At 35.2% G+C, this 16,872-nt stretch overlaps 2 protein-coding genes across 2 annotated transcripts; one reads left to right on the top strand and one right to left on the bottom strand.

The window, feature by feature from the left end:
- Positions 1-9,656: 9,656 nt before the first annotated feature.
- Positions 9,657-12,553, top strand: LOC101892879 (dynein axonemal assembly factor 3 homolog). Its single transcript, XM_005191618.4, has 2 exons — positions 9,657-10,466; positions 11,635-12,553. The coding sequence occupies exons 1-2, from the start codon at positions 9,777-9,779 to the stop codon at positions 12,370-12,372; spliced, it is 1,428 nt and encodes a 475-aa protein (XP_005191675.1). The 5' UTR covers positions 9,657-9,776; the 3' UTR covers positions 12,373-12,553.
- Positions 12,545-14,158, bottom strand: LOC101892194 (mitochondrial ribonuclease P protein 1 homolog). Its single transcript, XM_005191614.4, has 3 exons — positions 13,496-14,158; positions 13,067-13,433; positions 12,545-12,998 (listed from the first exon to the last, which is right to left on the bottom strand). The coding sequence occupies exons 1-3, from the start codon at positions 14,056-14,058 to the stop codon at positions 12,603-12,605; spliced, it is 1,326 nt and encodes a 441-aa protein (XP_005191671.1). The 5' UTR covers positions 14,059-14,158; the 3' UTR covers positions 12,545-12,602.
- Between the last annotated feature and the right edge of the window lie 2,714 nt (positions 14,159-16,872).

The following is a 16,872-nucleotide window of genomic DNA, read 5'->3' as shown; positions in this document are numbered from 1 at the left end:
TAGCCACATTTTTCAACGTAAATTGTACACAAGGGGTTTTTTGTGAGCACTTGACCCCCCGACAGAGAATTCTTTATATAGGTTAATGATATCGTATAGCCCCCATATAACGGTACCCTCGATATTCGGTATTTTGATGAATTTAGCCACATTTTTCAACGGAAATTGTACACAAGGGGTTTTTTGTGAGCACTTGACCCCCCGACAAAGAATTCTTTATATAGGTTAATGATATCGTATAGCACCTATATAACGGTACCGGTATTCGGTATTTTGATGATTTTAGCCACATTTTCAAATCGTATTGTCTGAAAATCCACACAAGGAGTTTTTTGTGAGCACTTTACCCCCTGAAAGGGAATTGTCTATATAGGTCCGCAATATCGTATATCCCCCATAAAATAAAAACATTAATAAAACAAAATTTAACCAATTTTCCACGGAAATCAATAATAGAACAGTTTTGATTATTTTTTTGATATATATACTTGGTTCGCATTGCTACCTCATAGCTTTACCGTTTAATGAATATTTTTTAATTAACTACAAGTGTTCCTCATATTCGGTTTTGATTGTCTAAGATTTTTTAAGTTTTCCCTGTTTTGTGGGTTATTCTTTAGTCTTTTGAACCCATTTCTTTAAGAGGCTCATTATTCATGATATATTTATACAATTTTGAATGAACACCTGTATCATGAAAGAGGTTGCATTATTTAAGATAGATCTTTGCAACTGAATATACATTATTCCCTATATTCAGAAGGCACATCGATCACCATTTAGGTTTTGCCTCATATAAATCCGCCAGCTAACTCTCGACATTTTGCATGTTTTTTTTAACAATATCCGACCGCTCATTCATTTATATTTAGTTGAATTTCCAAGAGAATCAGCAATTCAGGATCACAGGCGATATTAATTCATTATGTAATATGGATCCCATATAGCAGCACAAGTGTCCCGATTTGTGACCCAACGGGCTGCAATTCATCATTTTGCGTTCCATTCGCAAGGTAATTTGCTATATGGAAATGAAGATTCACGAATTGATAAAGGTTTCATACAGCTGTGTTTGGTCGATCTAGGATTGAAGTCACAACTACCAGCGTATTGTGCACTATTTTTATATCAGTACTAAAAAAATAACAATAATACTACAAAATTTACGATTCACTTTTTAAGTAGAATTGAAAAAATTGCATGCGATATAAAAAATGACAAAAAAATAAAAACAAAATATGACAAAATGTAATTGCATATTTATATGCTCTTTTTCGGTTTTATACTTTTCATTCCGAATTGGTGCGAATTATAACTATCAGTTTAGGTGTTCTTTACTCACAAGCATATTAAAAAGTAGGTGTGCCCAGTTACTTGTCCCCCAAATAAATACTAAGGTTAGGTGAGATTGAAAAGAGGGGCCAAGCAATCGTCACATGTCCTGGTTGACATACACTTAAGTCAGTATAGGCCTGTTTTGCGCTTTAGACTAAAAGGTTGTTGAAAGAAATCGGTAGTTTACAGCCTATTATATTTGAAATTCAGTTGTCTTAACTAAATTCCTTAACTGTTTCATTTCATTTACCATGATTTAATTAAGGTAGAGTCGTTAGCAAAAAATTGGGATCTGATATTTGCAAACGCTGGACATTGGTAGAGAAAATGCTCCAATGTTTCGCCAACTTTCCCACATGTCCTGTATATGCTGTTGTCTGCACATACAATCTTATACAGATGAGCTTGAAGGCTCAGATGCCCCGTTAGGATGCCAGTTACCCCACTAATCTCTTCTTTCCTAGTAATAAAAGGTTCCTCGTTTTTATCTCATTGGGGTCGCTGCAAAGAATTTTTGTGGTTTTCCCTACGCTTTCATTGTTCCTCATTACCTCTAACTCCAGCATGACCTAGTACCCATGTTATGCATACTGAGCCGTGTTGAGAATAGTTGTTGATTGAATTTATATATTCTAAAAAAGTTTTTGAATTAACTGTTTATGATGTTATGGCTTTTATACCCATCGTACTTACGATAGCCATCGTCTTAGCATTAAGCCAGTTCAGACACTCTGCAATCGCCAGGACCTCCGCTTGAATGATCGTATTATGATCGGTTGTTATTCAATAACAACCGTTTCCAGTCGGCATTTGCGATAGTGATCCATCGATCCACGAGTCTCTAGTAGGAATTAATGTTTCATAGGCAGTAGCAACAATTGTTTCAGGTATCCAGTCCTATACAAAGTTTTCCATTGGTTCTCCCATTGTCACCTGTAAATTTTTTGATTTGTCGGTCACTCTGAACCTTAAGGCCGCGGCGGCCGTGCGTACTGTATCTGAATATCTATTGGGTGTACATATAGAATTGTATCCAAAGTCGTAGTTGGTGTTGTCTTCACTGCACCGCAATTTTTTTCCCTTGCTGTCCACCAGACTACTGATGCGTATGTTAGAACAGGTCTAATTACGCTTTTGAATAGCCAGTGTGTCATCTTTGGATTGAAACCCCATTTGGCCCAATATCTATAAGCTTTGTTTGCTCTTTCTTGGATGTAGTCTTTCCAATTAAGTTTCCTTGATTGTCTTGTTCAGGAAGACAGGTTCATCGATGTGCCCAGTCTTTTTCGATTTTACCCTTTTCTGCCAATATATAATTCCGAGTTGGTACGAATTGTAGCTATCAGTCCAGGTGTGCTTTACTTATAAGCGTATTAAAAAGTAGGTGAGGTCAGTCACTCCGCCCCCAAATAAATACTTAGGTTTGGAGGTAGAGTAATAATTTTCAACCCGATATTTTCATTATTTTTGTAAATGTAAGCATTTAGATAAATCGAAGAAGAGGGCGTAAAAGTGGGTGTGGTCAAATGTCATTTGTAAAAAAATTCTCCAAATCGGTTAAACTTTATAGAGATCGGTTCGGATATATATCACATATACCACCACCAGAAGTGAAACACCAGCTCAAAGAGGACAAAAATCAGTTCCTCCTTCAAATTTAGTGGATATCAGAATAGAATATACCTCCCACATATTGGTTCCATTCGATTTCAAATTATAAGATAAATTATAGTTTAAATTTAAACCCTTTCTATTTTTTATACCCTCCACCACAGTATGAAGGTTATATTAAGTTTGTCATTGGGTTTGTAATACCTCGAGATATACATTTTAGACCCTTGATCAGCATAAAATTCTATGTCGATTTAGCGATGTCCGTCCGTCTGTGGAAATCACTCTAGCTTCCGAACGAATTGAAGTAGATTGATAAAATTTTACTCAAATGTATATTATGTCTGGACTTTTGGTATTGAAAATGGGCCATGTAGGTTCACGTTTTGGTATAGCCCCCATATCACGGTACCTCCCGATATTCGTTATTTTGATGATTTTTGCGACAACATTCATTGGAATTGGTAGCAAATTTGGTATTTGTAGTTTGAAATGGATGCTACAGCCTAGGATAGAAAATTGTCTGTACAGGTCCACGTCTTCATATAGCCCCCATATAACGGTACCTCCCGATATTCGGTTCTTTGTTGATTTTAGCGACATTATTCAACGGAATTCATTCAAATTTGGTATTTGAAGTTCGTAATGGATACTACAGTCTATGACAGAAAATTGTCTGTGCAGGTCCACGTCTTCGTATAGCCCCCATATAACGGTACCTCCCGATATTCTGTATTTTGATGATTTTAGCGATATTACTCACAGAAATTGTTTCAAATTTGGTATTTGGAATTCGTATTGAATACTACAGCCTAAGACAGAAAATGGTCTGTGCAGGTCCACGTCTTGGTATCGCCCCCATATAACAGTACGCGTCTTCATATAGCCCCCATATAACTGTACATCCCGATATTCGGTACTTTCAATTTTAGCGACATTATTCACCGGAATTCTTTAAAATTTGGTATTTGATGTTCGTAGTCAATACTACAGCCTATGACAGAAAATTGTCCGTGCAGGTCCACGTCTACGCATAGCCCCCATACAACGGTACCTCCCGATATTCGGTATTTTAATGATTTTAGCTTCTTATTCACCGATTTGTTTTAAGTTTCGCATTTGAATATTGTAATGTTTCGATTGAGATTCAAATTAAGATGTTTTTGAAATGATAGACCTATCCTTCTTATTCCCATCGTTATAAGTAAATGTTCTTTTGAAAAAAAAAATAACACAAAAAAAATTATTTTTTACCATACGGCGCTATGTGTTCTATTAATTATGGAATTTTTTAGATATCATAAACGAAAAATTAGTTATTGTACTTAAATATTAACATTCTTGCAGTTCTAGAACAGAGTATTTTGATGATTTTTTAATGATCAGAGAACATAAATTTATCAAATATAGCAAAAACTGCAAATCTTCTTCTTCTATCTTCTTCTTCTATATATATAAAAATCAGTTGGAAACGGCTGGGCCGATTTGCATAATTTTTTGTACAAACGTTCGTCATACCCCGAGTTAGGTTTTTGAAGAAAAAAATATTGACCACGCCTCCTTTTACGCCCACTATTACGATTTATCTGAAATCTTTATATTTGCCAAAATAGTGAAGATATCGGTTTGAGAATTATTACACGAGATGCTGTTGGCTTTCCATCCAACCCTAAGTACTTATTTAGGGGCTGAGGAACGCGTCTTCTTTTAAATCTATCTTTCTATATGTAAAAGAAAGTTGTGTTAGTTACTACTCTTATAACATAAAGACCGCCGGTCTGATTTTAGGCAAATTCGGAATTGCTTCTTGGCAGCAAAGAATAAAATCCAAAAAAATCGCATTAAAATGTGAAATTTGAACATTTTCATTTTGACTTTTAAAATTTACAATAGTAATGTTTTATATTGCATATTCCATTTTGACTTACTATTTTCAAATGTACATTTGTAGTGTTCTTTTTTTAATTCTAAAATGATGTGTAGGTTTTTTTGGGTAGTATAAAGCCACAACGGATAAAACTGTTATTTATAGATTTTATGTATTTATTCGTAATACCCAATAAATACATAAAATCTATAAATAACAATTTTATCCGTTGTCGCTTTATATGAAAATTCTAAAATCGGGAAAAATCGACAATTTTTCAATGGAATCGAATTTCAAAATAATAGTACATTCTACCGACAAACTTCGTAAGGACCTTTAAAAATTTGCCGCAAAAAATTCAGCGAACCAGTTGAAGATTATTTTTATACCCTCCACCATACTATGGAGGGTATATTAATTTTGTCATTCCGTTTGTAACTCCTCGAAATACTCATGTCAGACCCAACAAAGTATATATATTCTTGCTCAGCGTAAAATTCTAAGACGATTTAGCCATGTCCGTCTGTCTGTCTGTGTGTCTGTCTGTCTGTCCGTCTGTCTGTCTGTTGTAATCACGCTATCTTTCGAACAAATTGAGATAGAAGGCTAAAATTTTGCACACAAGTATATTTTGCCAGTAGGCAGGTTAAGTTCGTAAATGGGCCATGTAGGTCCAAGTTATCATATAGCCCCCATATAATGGTACCTCCCGATATTCGGTATTTTGATGATTTTAGCGACATTATTCACCGGAATTGTTTCAAATTTGGCATTTGAAGTTCCTAAGGGATACTACAGCGTAAGACAGAAAATTATCTGTGCAGGTCTACGTCTTCGTGTAGCCCCCATATAACGGTACCCCCCGATATTCGGTATTTTGATGATTTTAGCGACATTATTTAGCGGAATTGTTCCAAATTTGGTATTTGAAGTTCGTAATAGATACTGCAGCATAAAACAGAAAATGGGCCATGTAGGTCCACGTCTTCATATAGCCCCCATATACCGTACCCCCCAAAATTCGGCATTTTGATGATTTTAGCGACACTATTTACCGGGATTGTTTCAAATTTCGCATGTGAAGTTCGTAATGGATATTTCAGCCCATGCTAGAAAATTGTCTGTGCAGGTCCACGTCTACGTATAGCCCCCATATAACGGTACCCCCCATATTCCGAATTTTGATGATTTTAGCTACATTATTAACAGATTTTTCTTCAAGTTTCGCATGTAAATATTGTAATAACTTATGAAAAAAGTTGCCTATGCAGGTCCACGTCGTCGTATAAGCATTCGATATTTTTAAGGTTTTAACAGAATTCTTAACGGATATTATTATTGTTTTTTTTTTTTTTTTTTGGAAATTGCCAAAATTGCCGAACTTACAGCTTTTTTACTTGTTTCTATATTGAAGTGTACATTTTTTATTGGTTTGAATTCTGAATGAATAATATTAAAAATGAAATGAGGGCGCAATACGATGTTAAATGCTTTCTACTCCAGGACCTACATCGTGCTTCAGCTGGAAGATGCGAACACATTTAAACAAACAAAACTGACCAAAGAAGCGTTATGGGGTTAATTTTAAAAAGTGGAACTTCTTCTTTCATATGACAATAAATTGTCAAATGAGAACACAAAATGCAAAATAAATTGGGACTGCAATCAGTCAAATACCGACTATAAAGAATGCAAAATAGAAATTCTACCTAAACATTCAAGATACCTTTAATCGCTTTGGCAGGTCATGATATGGATCATAACCCCTGATAACGGAACAATTTAAGAAGAAACCATCTTTGCAAAAAATTATCACGTTTTGGTATCACCATCATATGATTTAAGGTATTTTCGGGGTCTTGTCCACTTTTTTCATTTTTTGGCCCTTATTTGACGTCTTTGTTTCTAAAGGGGAAGAAAACCTCTTCTTATAAATTTTTATTTTTCGGAAAAGTGCGCATCTTAATCTTGAGGCTACCTGGGGTAGAAAATCATCTTACAGATAATTATCCTCATAGGAATTTATTTAAGTATATTTCCCACATTAGTATACCCCCAAGTCCACTTTCCCAACCAATGTGTGGTCAGAAACGAAAATTTGGTATTCTATTGAATTTGTAACCCCCCAGAGAATATTGGATGGGAACGTAGATTTGGGATGTACGTCTATATGAAATAAACTCCGAAATGTCTGGGACTCATTCAGTCGGAAATTGTGGCAGAAACATGAAAAAAAATTACGAAATTATAAAGTAACTTTATTGGATCTCCACTGCACAATTTAAATGACAAACAATTAATGCCCATCTTACGGTAATCCGAGCAAAAGAGTAATTTTTTTGGCTATTCTGACAACATTCTGCCTTCAAGTATGAGGTGGACAAGACTGAATACCACGCAGTACGGGATTTTAAACGTTGGAAATAAAAATTTCAAATTATAGCTAAAGCATTCAATTTTTACAATATCAAAAATTGAGCTGAATTTTCACATGGGGCTATTATAGATGTTCTTTATCATATAGGTATTTAACACTCAAATTAAAGGATATTGCTGAAAAATAAGATCAGGCTATTCAAAAGATCTAAAACCGACGATAATTATAATTTTTGCCATGAATATTAATTTATATTTAGTCATGGAGTCATTACTCATAATCAAGTCATTACTTATAATCAAAATTGGAGTAATTATAATGGCGTCATTACTTATAATCAAAATTGTGCCGCCTACATAAGTCAGATCTGTGATTTATTATGCTTTAAAGATTAAAAGTACGGGCCGGCAACGCGGACCGGGCTAGCTAGTTAGTTATAAAAACTGAAGGACAATATTTTAATTTTCCGTTTATCGATGTAATAACAACAAACGTAAGAAAACGAGTATATGAGAAATCAACCCAAACGTACTATTTTGTACATTAATGCCCTAATGACCCACCATGAGGAACATTTATCAACCTGTCATCCTGTCCGTCTGTCCAGGTTAAATTGTAATCACTTGAGGACTTCATTAGTTAGCACCAAGGAGAAATCTTATATGATTTGGCAAAAATTCATAAAAGAAAGCAAAGTGGAAATTTAATTGGAATGCACATACAGTAAGTTTTGGCCACTATAAAGGATTGCTTGTCAAACCCTGGGGCCATTTGACATAAGCAATTACTTAATAGTTTTAAATTTATTTATTTTCTTTTGTTTCTATTGCAGTATAAGGTATCGGATTTCTAAGTGAAATAGCAGTGGTCCTTAGTACTGTAGACAATGTGCGGATAAAAATAAGTACGGAAAATCAAAAGTCGGGCGACACCGACTATATGATACCATACACCACCATGCATATTTAGTAGAGCTACCGTAACAAAAGAATTTATGTTTGGAGTTAATATGAAGTAGATTTTACGAACAAAGCTTTAGAGCAGATATAATTTACTTTCAGGGTGACTTGCATTATAAAATATATATCTTAACCCAGCTCCACCAAATGGAAACGTACGTCCCAAAATTCCCTCCATTTGGGCTGATATTAGCTATTAGAAATGCAAATCTGAACCGATCTCGATATTATTTGTGAGCTCTATATGATATCTGGTACTAAATATCATTGTTGTGGAGTGCGTATTACGAATGTGAGAGATTTAAAAACCCAATCGGTTGAAACATATATATGGGAGCTATAGCCATATCTGAACAAACTTTCCCAAAGTACTCGTTTTTAGACTGGATTCGCTCGTATGTGCCTAAATTCACTCCATTTGGACTGATATTAGCCATTTGGTGCACAAATAACCTGAAATCGGATTAAGATATATATGGGAGCTATTATATAATCTAAACCGATTTCTATAAATTTTAGTATAGGTATTTCTGACCTATATTCGATATAGTTCTCCCAATATCGTTGTAAAGGAGTGCATCTTACGGCTGTTGAGGAGAAATTTAACAAATCGGATGAAAAATATATATAGGAGCTATAGTTATATCTGAACCGATTTTCAACAATTTTAACGCGCTTGTTTCTAGACTTAATTTAGTTATATGAGCCAAATTCCATCATATTTTGGCTAATATAACACATTTGGTGCAAAATAAAAGGCGAAATGGGCGAAGATGTATATGGGAGCTATATCTAAATTTCAATCGATTATCTCCAATTTCAATAGGGTTCGTCCTTGGACCAAACAAATGTTATATGCACAATTTCATCTTGATTAATGCGACCTGTACCTTGCTTACAAAAATACATGGACAGACGGACGGACATGCATAAATCGACTCAGAATCTGATTCTATGCCGATCATCAAAAGAAACTATGGGTCTAAATCGCTTTCTTCTCATTGTTCAAACAGCACAACGATATAATACCCTGACCACAGTGTGGTCTATGGTATAAAGATGTAGTGGCGAATGAGCGTCTACTATGTTATTCAATATGTGTAAGCAAATGTTCCTCAGATGTAGAACATTGTTATCTAGTTCTGTCCTGACTTAAGGTGTGTGTACATAAGCCATGTAAAGCCATGCTGCCTATGTAGCCACAAACGACTTTATTAACGTACTCCATCAACATATTGCGTATATGTCTTCCAATGACAAACTGTATTTTACTCGCTGTCTTTTCCCTCTTTCCTATTCTTAATTAGGATCGACACAATCGACAATATCCTGAAAAACGACATATTTGGTCGCTCCGTAATCAAAATAATATACAATGTTTTGAATGAACATATATTTCGTTTATTTGCTTGTCAAGTTGTACTATTAGCTGTAACCATGGCAGTAACAAAAGCCAACAAAGACGCAGCTAAAATGGTTCAAGTTTCATCAAACCAAAGTACACTGTGCAACTATGACAACTAACCCATTGCTACAAACATTATTTTAAAATATTCAACGTCATCCAATAGAAAAACTCTTATAAGTATTAGCACTAAATAAGAATTAAAATAAACATATTCTTAAAATGTTTTGGGGTCTAAGCGAAGCATTAGATTTAATTGATGAATATCTTCGCATTATAAAAATTAAAAATGGTCATGGAGAAACTACTAACGAAGGCGAAGGGGGTATTTTTAGTAAAGAAAATAGCAACGAGGGACCTATAAATATTCTACTCTTTGGCTCCAACGATCCACGGCATGTAATCAAAACAATGGCGAAACTCTATTCACATCGGTCGAAAGGCTTCAATCCGCGTGTACATTTTTACATTGTGGATGGATGTATGGAAATAACGGCGCGAAACATGGCATTACTCGGAATAGCTTTGGAAAATCCCAACTTAATAAATCTACGAAGTAAAGTACAATTATTTATGGACGTGTATGGAAATTCAATGTTACGGTCTTTCTCAAATCAATACCTGGTGGCAAAAACGAAGTCGCTTTTAAAAATGATAACAGACAACGAATACCTTCATAAATTAGCACCATTCTTGAGCATCGAAGGATTGAAATATCGCGAGCGTGACGGTCTGCAAACTGCACTGCATTTCTGGTTGCCGAAATCTGAACATATTTTCAATATAAAACAATATTGGTGTGATCGAGTCCGAAAATTGTTGGGATCGCGTTACGACTATCGTATTGGACAATTCGATTGGGATCTTAATATTGTCTTAAAAGAAAGAGGTGCATCTCAAGTCTGCTCGCAGGTACATATGTAGAAAACAAATTTCCACACAAATATTGTTCAAAAAATTTATCGGCAAAAAAATTTAAAAAAAAGTAACCAGCAAGAAGTGTCATATTTTTATTAAACAAATTTTAAAACGTGGCCATCCTATTTACTACATTCTATTTCTAAGCCTTAGGTCCCAAAATATGTTTTATAATTTATATATTTTAGCTCTCCCACCCTGACAAAACGAAAATTAATTAATTTGGACTGTTTCTAAATTTGATTGTAAAAAACTGATTTAACTTCCAGTAACAATATTTACCAAACATACAATTTGTGCTAATATTCCATTTGCAACATCACGAAATATCCCTCGGAGACCCCAAGATTCCTGAAAAGAATGAAAATATAAGGCGATTTTGTGATGTCCATCTGTCTGTCTGTTGAAATCACGATAGAGTACACATTATTAAATCTAGAGCCTTGACATTTGACACAAAGGCTGATTGGTATTTAAAATGGGCTATATTGGTCCACGGTTGGTATAGCCACCATATAACCGTACCTCCCGATATTCGACATTTCGAAGGTTTCTGTCACAGTTTTCAATCACATCAAATGAAACTTGACATTTGCGGGTCTTAAAGGGTCTGTTCTCTCCTTGCGAAAAATGTTCGATTAAGGCCTACTAACTGGGATAGCCCTCATACAACGGCCCGTCCGAACTTAAATCTCTTTTTACTTGTTTTGTACTCCAATTATCATAATTGGGAAGAGTCTTTATAGATGATTCGACTGGGACAAAGGGAGATAAAGCGAATGAAGCACAATTATTGTAAGCCATAATAACATTGGAAAATGAAAACGACCCAGAGGTACAAGTCTGCATACATTTATATTCTTTAACAGATTACCAGATAATTTTATTATTTTTTAACATACCCACAATTTTGTAACGTATTTGCCAAAAATCTTATTCCAAATCCATTGTTTAAATTAAAAGTAGTTAGACAGTTTTTATACCCATGAACAGCTACTACTACAAAGCTACTGCAAACATCAAGGTACATTGGAAAATTATTGCCATAACGGTCTCAAAATAGCATATTATTTTTATTATTATTACAATTCCAGACAAATATAACTGTACATTATTAATACAATTTATAAAAAAAATTAAATTTATCTATATATATTTTTAGGAATATAAACATTGGCGCGAAACTGGCATTGCATTTACCTTTCCAGAATTTGAATACAATATGCCCAATAAAACCCTATCAGCTGGGCTGATACCCAATGGCGAAAAATATTTACATCGCGGTTATGTTGGTGACATACAAACTGGTCCGTTCGTGACTTTTGGCCTAACAACGTCTGATGAACGTATGCTGAAACGGGTACAGGGAGAAAATGACTACCGCTCAACTGACATAACTGAGCGTAATATTTTGGAGTTATTTCACGAATTAACTTTTCAAACACCATACGAACACGATCTCTCACATTCGCGTAAATACGGATGTGCTCGTCTTCAAATGGGCAAAATTCTTACTAATGCATGTAACGATACAATGTTATCTCTATCGGATTATGACAAGCCGTGGATAAGAACAAGCGGAGTTCAAATTAATTTCCTGTCGACTGATGATATTTTAGCAATGCAAGATAGCAATTCTCGTTGGTCCGATTTCTTTGACGTTGTATTTGTAGCGCACAACTATTTTTCGTTTCTGAAAGAATCGTTCATTAATATCATGCATCGGCCTTCTACACTGATTATGGAAACGAAGCTGATGTCTACTGAAAAGAAGGATTTTGTAAACAGTTTTGATGAAAAAATATTCAGTTTTGCGAAGAAGGTAAATTTGCAATGTGTTATAAACTACGAAACCCTTAATACTACGCGTACTCTGTTGAAATTTAAAAAATTGTACTAATTTCACCTTTTATTCACGACACCCTTTGATGCTTCATAGATAATACTCAATAATCTGGAGCTAATGTTCATAGATGAATATTTAATTTCAAGAAAGGAATTTAATATTGATATATAAAAAAATAATATTGGTAGTGGTGTAAACAAAAGCAAACTAATAAAAACAGCTGGTATCCACACAATATCTTGTATTTTTTAGCAACAATAATTTTATAACAATTTATACTTGTACTATGATCGTTGATTCTGTTTTCTTTTAGAACCCCAGGTTGACAAATTGAATTCCATGTTCTTTTTGTGTGAACGCACATTCGGTCTTTCTTCTGATTCGTCTTCCTTCATGACTCTATCAAGATGAACAGTAAATTGATTCGCCCGTTTAGTTAAAAACCTTTTCGTTCGATCCGATTCCATCTGTGTGTCTAACAACTTTCGTCGAGGGACATGACGCAATGCTGTCATCCAGTCCCCAGTCTGCTTTAAATCCAGTAATATTTTGATCATTTGATTAAGAGTAAGTGATTTGCCGGAACCAGCGCCCCACTGCAAATAATTATCTAAAGGTAGCCGAGCCATACGTAAACCTAACCGCTTGGCTTTCGCCAGTGACAGTGGCTCATTGTTGACCTACGTTAAAAGAAAATACTCTAAATAAAAATAATATTTTACAGGAATCCAAATTTGTATATACTAACCGTATCCACCATAGCCCCCACTACATACACATCATCATGATTATATTCAACTAAGTCCGTCCGACAATGTGGCGTCAAATAAACTATATTCTCTTTGGGAAAGATTTCAGTAAAACATTTTTGATGCACATTCATGGGAAAATCGATATTGAGCATTGTAGGAATATATCGTTGAAGCTTCTGCATACAAGGCGTGTTCAAATTTACATTGCAATAATGCAGATCAAATGGATCGTCATGCGAACGGTTGTCAGCGAAGCACAGCATCAACTGTTTTGCGGCATTTTCCGCCTCCCTCTTGGTCATATATTCATCATACGAGCAATCTAAAACGAGCTTCGGAGAGAATTGCATTGCCCTAATGAGTCTATGCATGGAAGAGAAATTATGTACATACTATTCAACTAAAGCGGTTAAGAAATTATGTACCTGTGATTCATCCAATGGTTGATAGTAGAGTCATAAATTCGTAAAAACATAGAAACATGTCCCAGGCCATAAATTATGTGCTCATTGTTCTCTCGTTCCTCACGCAGTTTGTCTAGACGTTCTTGTGTTGCTACAGCCCTTTCTTCTTTTTTGCGTTGTTTGGCCTGTTTCTTCATCTCTACTTGCCACAGGAACCCATAATATTTCATTCTGGCAGATTTAGAAGGAAGTGTTAGCACTGTTTCCCAGTGTTCATCGTTGAAGAAATCTAGCGATGGCACTCTCCGGCCCTCTTGATTAGCGATGTCTACCTCCAATTGAAGTACCTTTAAACGGCGCTCCTTTTCGTTCAGACTTAACAAAGCAGGACTCTCAACGTGATCGTTTTCTGTGGCCGTTGTTGTCTTTTGTGCGAACGGATTTTTGAATTCTTTACTCGTGACCACACTTTTTTCTATTCCACTTTCCCAGTTAGAACACTGGCGGAAGATATATGCAGACGTCCTTACATATGGTCGTATCGCAGACCCTTTCCCGTATACTCTTGTTAAAATTTTTAACATTTTAATATATTATGTGATCCAAGGTGGGTTTTGTTGAGTTCTTAAATAACAAAAAACATTCGGCTGCGTTCCGGATTGAACAAGTTTAAAAAGATATTCAATCAAATGAACTATCGAAGCCGCATCGATATCTTTTGTTTATATAGTTCCTCTTGTTCATTTGGTTCCGTCATTTCATCTAGTTTGGAGAGCAGGTTGAACCATGGTACAATGAAATCAAGGTAGGGCATCGAAACCTACCATGGTAGAAGAATATAGGTAGATGCATCAACGCTTGGGAACATTGATATGTCAAAATGTTTAAAATGTTTTGTCAAAAATAAGTAAGTTTGTATATGTTTTCTTATACCACGCACATCGGAGGTTGTTGTGATATGTATTTTTAAACAATTTTTACAAATTTCAATAATTTTTCATTCAAAATGTTTAATTCCAAAATCGGTTTGACAGTACATTGTCCCAGCAGTTGTGTCGACGCGACTACCTCTATTCTTCTGCCAACGGTTTTAATCTTTTTTATTTGCCTCTCTTGAGAAAATTAATTGCTCTGTTGCAGACCCTGCAAGAATCTACTAGTTTGGCAACTTTTTTCGATATTATAAATAGATAATCGTTCATCGCAGTAAAAACTTTTACAATTGTGCAGTTCTGGACAGACCACACCTCGGACCTCGGTGTGCAGCCAACTAGAAGTTGCCGTCTCTACGTTCAGAGTCATTAACCCGTCTTCCTAAAGCAGCACTAAAACAAGTGTATGCATTGGAAGCAATGTAGTTGTTGTGGACAAAAAATCCATCACTACAAAAACAAAACTTTGCTGTGAAAAAGATCTGCCAATAGAACTGAGTCGAACCTGGAGAGTTTCTAGTGTATAATTCGCATATGCTAATTTGCAATAAGTCCGAAATATATACTACTTTCCAGAGAACGGCCCTTGTAAGCCATCATCCACACCAAATATGCGTGATGAGCCGCTTAACCAACGGCGAAACGCGTCGCATAGTGGTGAGTATGTGATAGTGTCTATCTGGCTTTCCTTTTCACTGCAAATTTCAGATCATTAAGCTCGTCTCGAAAGAGAAAACAAACACATAAATCATAAAACATATGATCTTCGCCTTAACAAGGCAAAACTCAAAATTTTTTCATGTTTGTGTTCTTTTCAATTATATTCAATTAAATTGTTGTAATTAAAAGGTGTGTCTGGTAACCTTCAAATTTGTTACAACTGTTACAATTTGTTACTGGAAGTCGTCCTGCAGGAATTGTCCAGCAACATCTTTCTGAGAGAGTATGGTAGTTTCATTCTCTTTTGCAAGGAAAATGCGAAAAGTAAACAGACAGTATTCCTGCAGAAACTTGCAACTAATCAGCTGATTTGTCAAAACAAAGGGAACAACTCTTGTTTAGTAAAAACTCTTCGATTTTTTCGAAATATAGGTATCGTTAGAAAGCTTATGAAAATACCTATCCAAAAAGTCACATGATGGGGTAAGTGGTCATGGTTCGGACTTTATAGCCAAATTATCATTTTTTGGACCCGGATTTTTTATAAAACCCCCAAAAAGTCCAAAAAGGGCCCATTATGGGGGTCAACAAAACGATACCTATATTGCCTATATCGGGTAATTGGATCCGGGTCTAGTCGGGGTCTTGAACCCGGACTTAGGGGTCAAAAACCTGGGGTTCTGGGTCAGTCTCTCAAGAAAAAAAATAGTTTCCCGGAATCAGGGTCAAAATTTCTACCACTGGAAAATTTTTCGGAAAAATTGAAGAGTTTTTATTAAACTAGAGTTAAGCCAAAGTTTTTCACATTTTGTAAAGTTGTTCTCCAAAAACAATTAGTCTTGCTAATTCAAAAAAAAAATTAAATTGAAAGCGCAGAAAGAAATAAACAAACAATAGAAGACATCTGATTGAATGTCGATGAATGAGAAGAAGAAGAGTTGCAAGTGATGGCAGGAAGAAATTTGTCCAGCAAGAATTTGCAAACTATCACTGAAAGAATTGTCAAAATTTCTCTCTCCATTAGCAACACATTTAACACACCAAATCTATCTTTCTTTTATTGCTCATATTTTTATTTTATTGCTAATTTCCTTTTTTTATAAAACTTGTAAAGGTAGTGTTGCTTCCTTTGTTTTAATTCTTTTAATGGGGGAAAATTGGTTTGTTTTGACAGATCAGCTGATTATTTGCAAGCTTCTGCAGGAATACCGTCTGTTTAATTTTCGTATTTTCCTTGCTAAAGAGAATAAAACTACCTTACTCTCTCAGAAAGAAGTTGCTGGACAATTCCAGGAAAAGTAAATAGACACACCTAAAATGTGTATTACAACGCATGCATGGACAAAAATCACGCTTTTTGTAGAGAAACTGAATCAACTCATCGGCTGGCTTCTTCGGTAATAAAATTCTTCTATGTATTCTCACCTATAAGCGGCTTGACATGGCATGGCATATTTTGTGAGATATCACAAAAGGATTTAAGGGTCACACTGTAGTCGTTTCCCCTTTTAATTTGACATTAATGTCACATGCCACCGGCTCGCATATATTATGAACATAAAATATATCACTTCAAAAACTTCCCTTGAAAAAAAGTGCCATGGTACAATTATCTCAAGGTAGTCCTGATTCAAATGACCCTATCCATTCTGTATTTTCCCTTAATATAACTGAATCTCTGATTTGACTATATACAATGGATACATGAATTTGACAATGAGAGGATGCGAAAGGAAAAAAAATGTAAAGAAAAAAATTGTAAACATATGATTTTGACTGGCTTAAGTCATCAGCTGGCTTCGTCGT

The sequence above is a fragment of the Musca domestica genome, unplaced genomic scaffold, assembly GCF_030504385.1.
Source record: "Musca domestica strain aabys unplaced genomic scaffold, Musca_domestica.polishedcontigs.V.1.1 10, whole genome shotgun sequence".
Classification (NCBI taxonomy): Eukaryota; Metazoa; Arthropoda; class Insecta; order Diptera; family Muscidae; genus Musca; species Musca domestica.
This window is presented reverse-complemented; position numbering and strand designations above follow the sequence as displayed.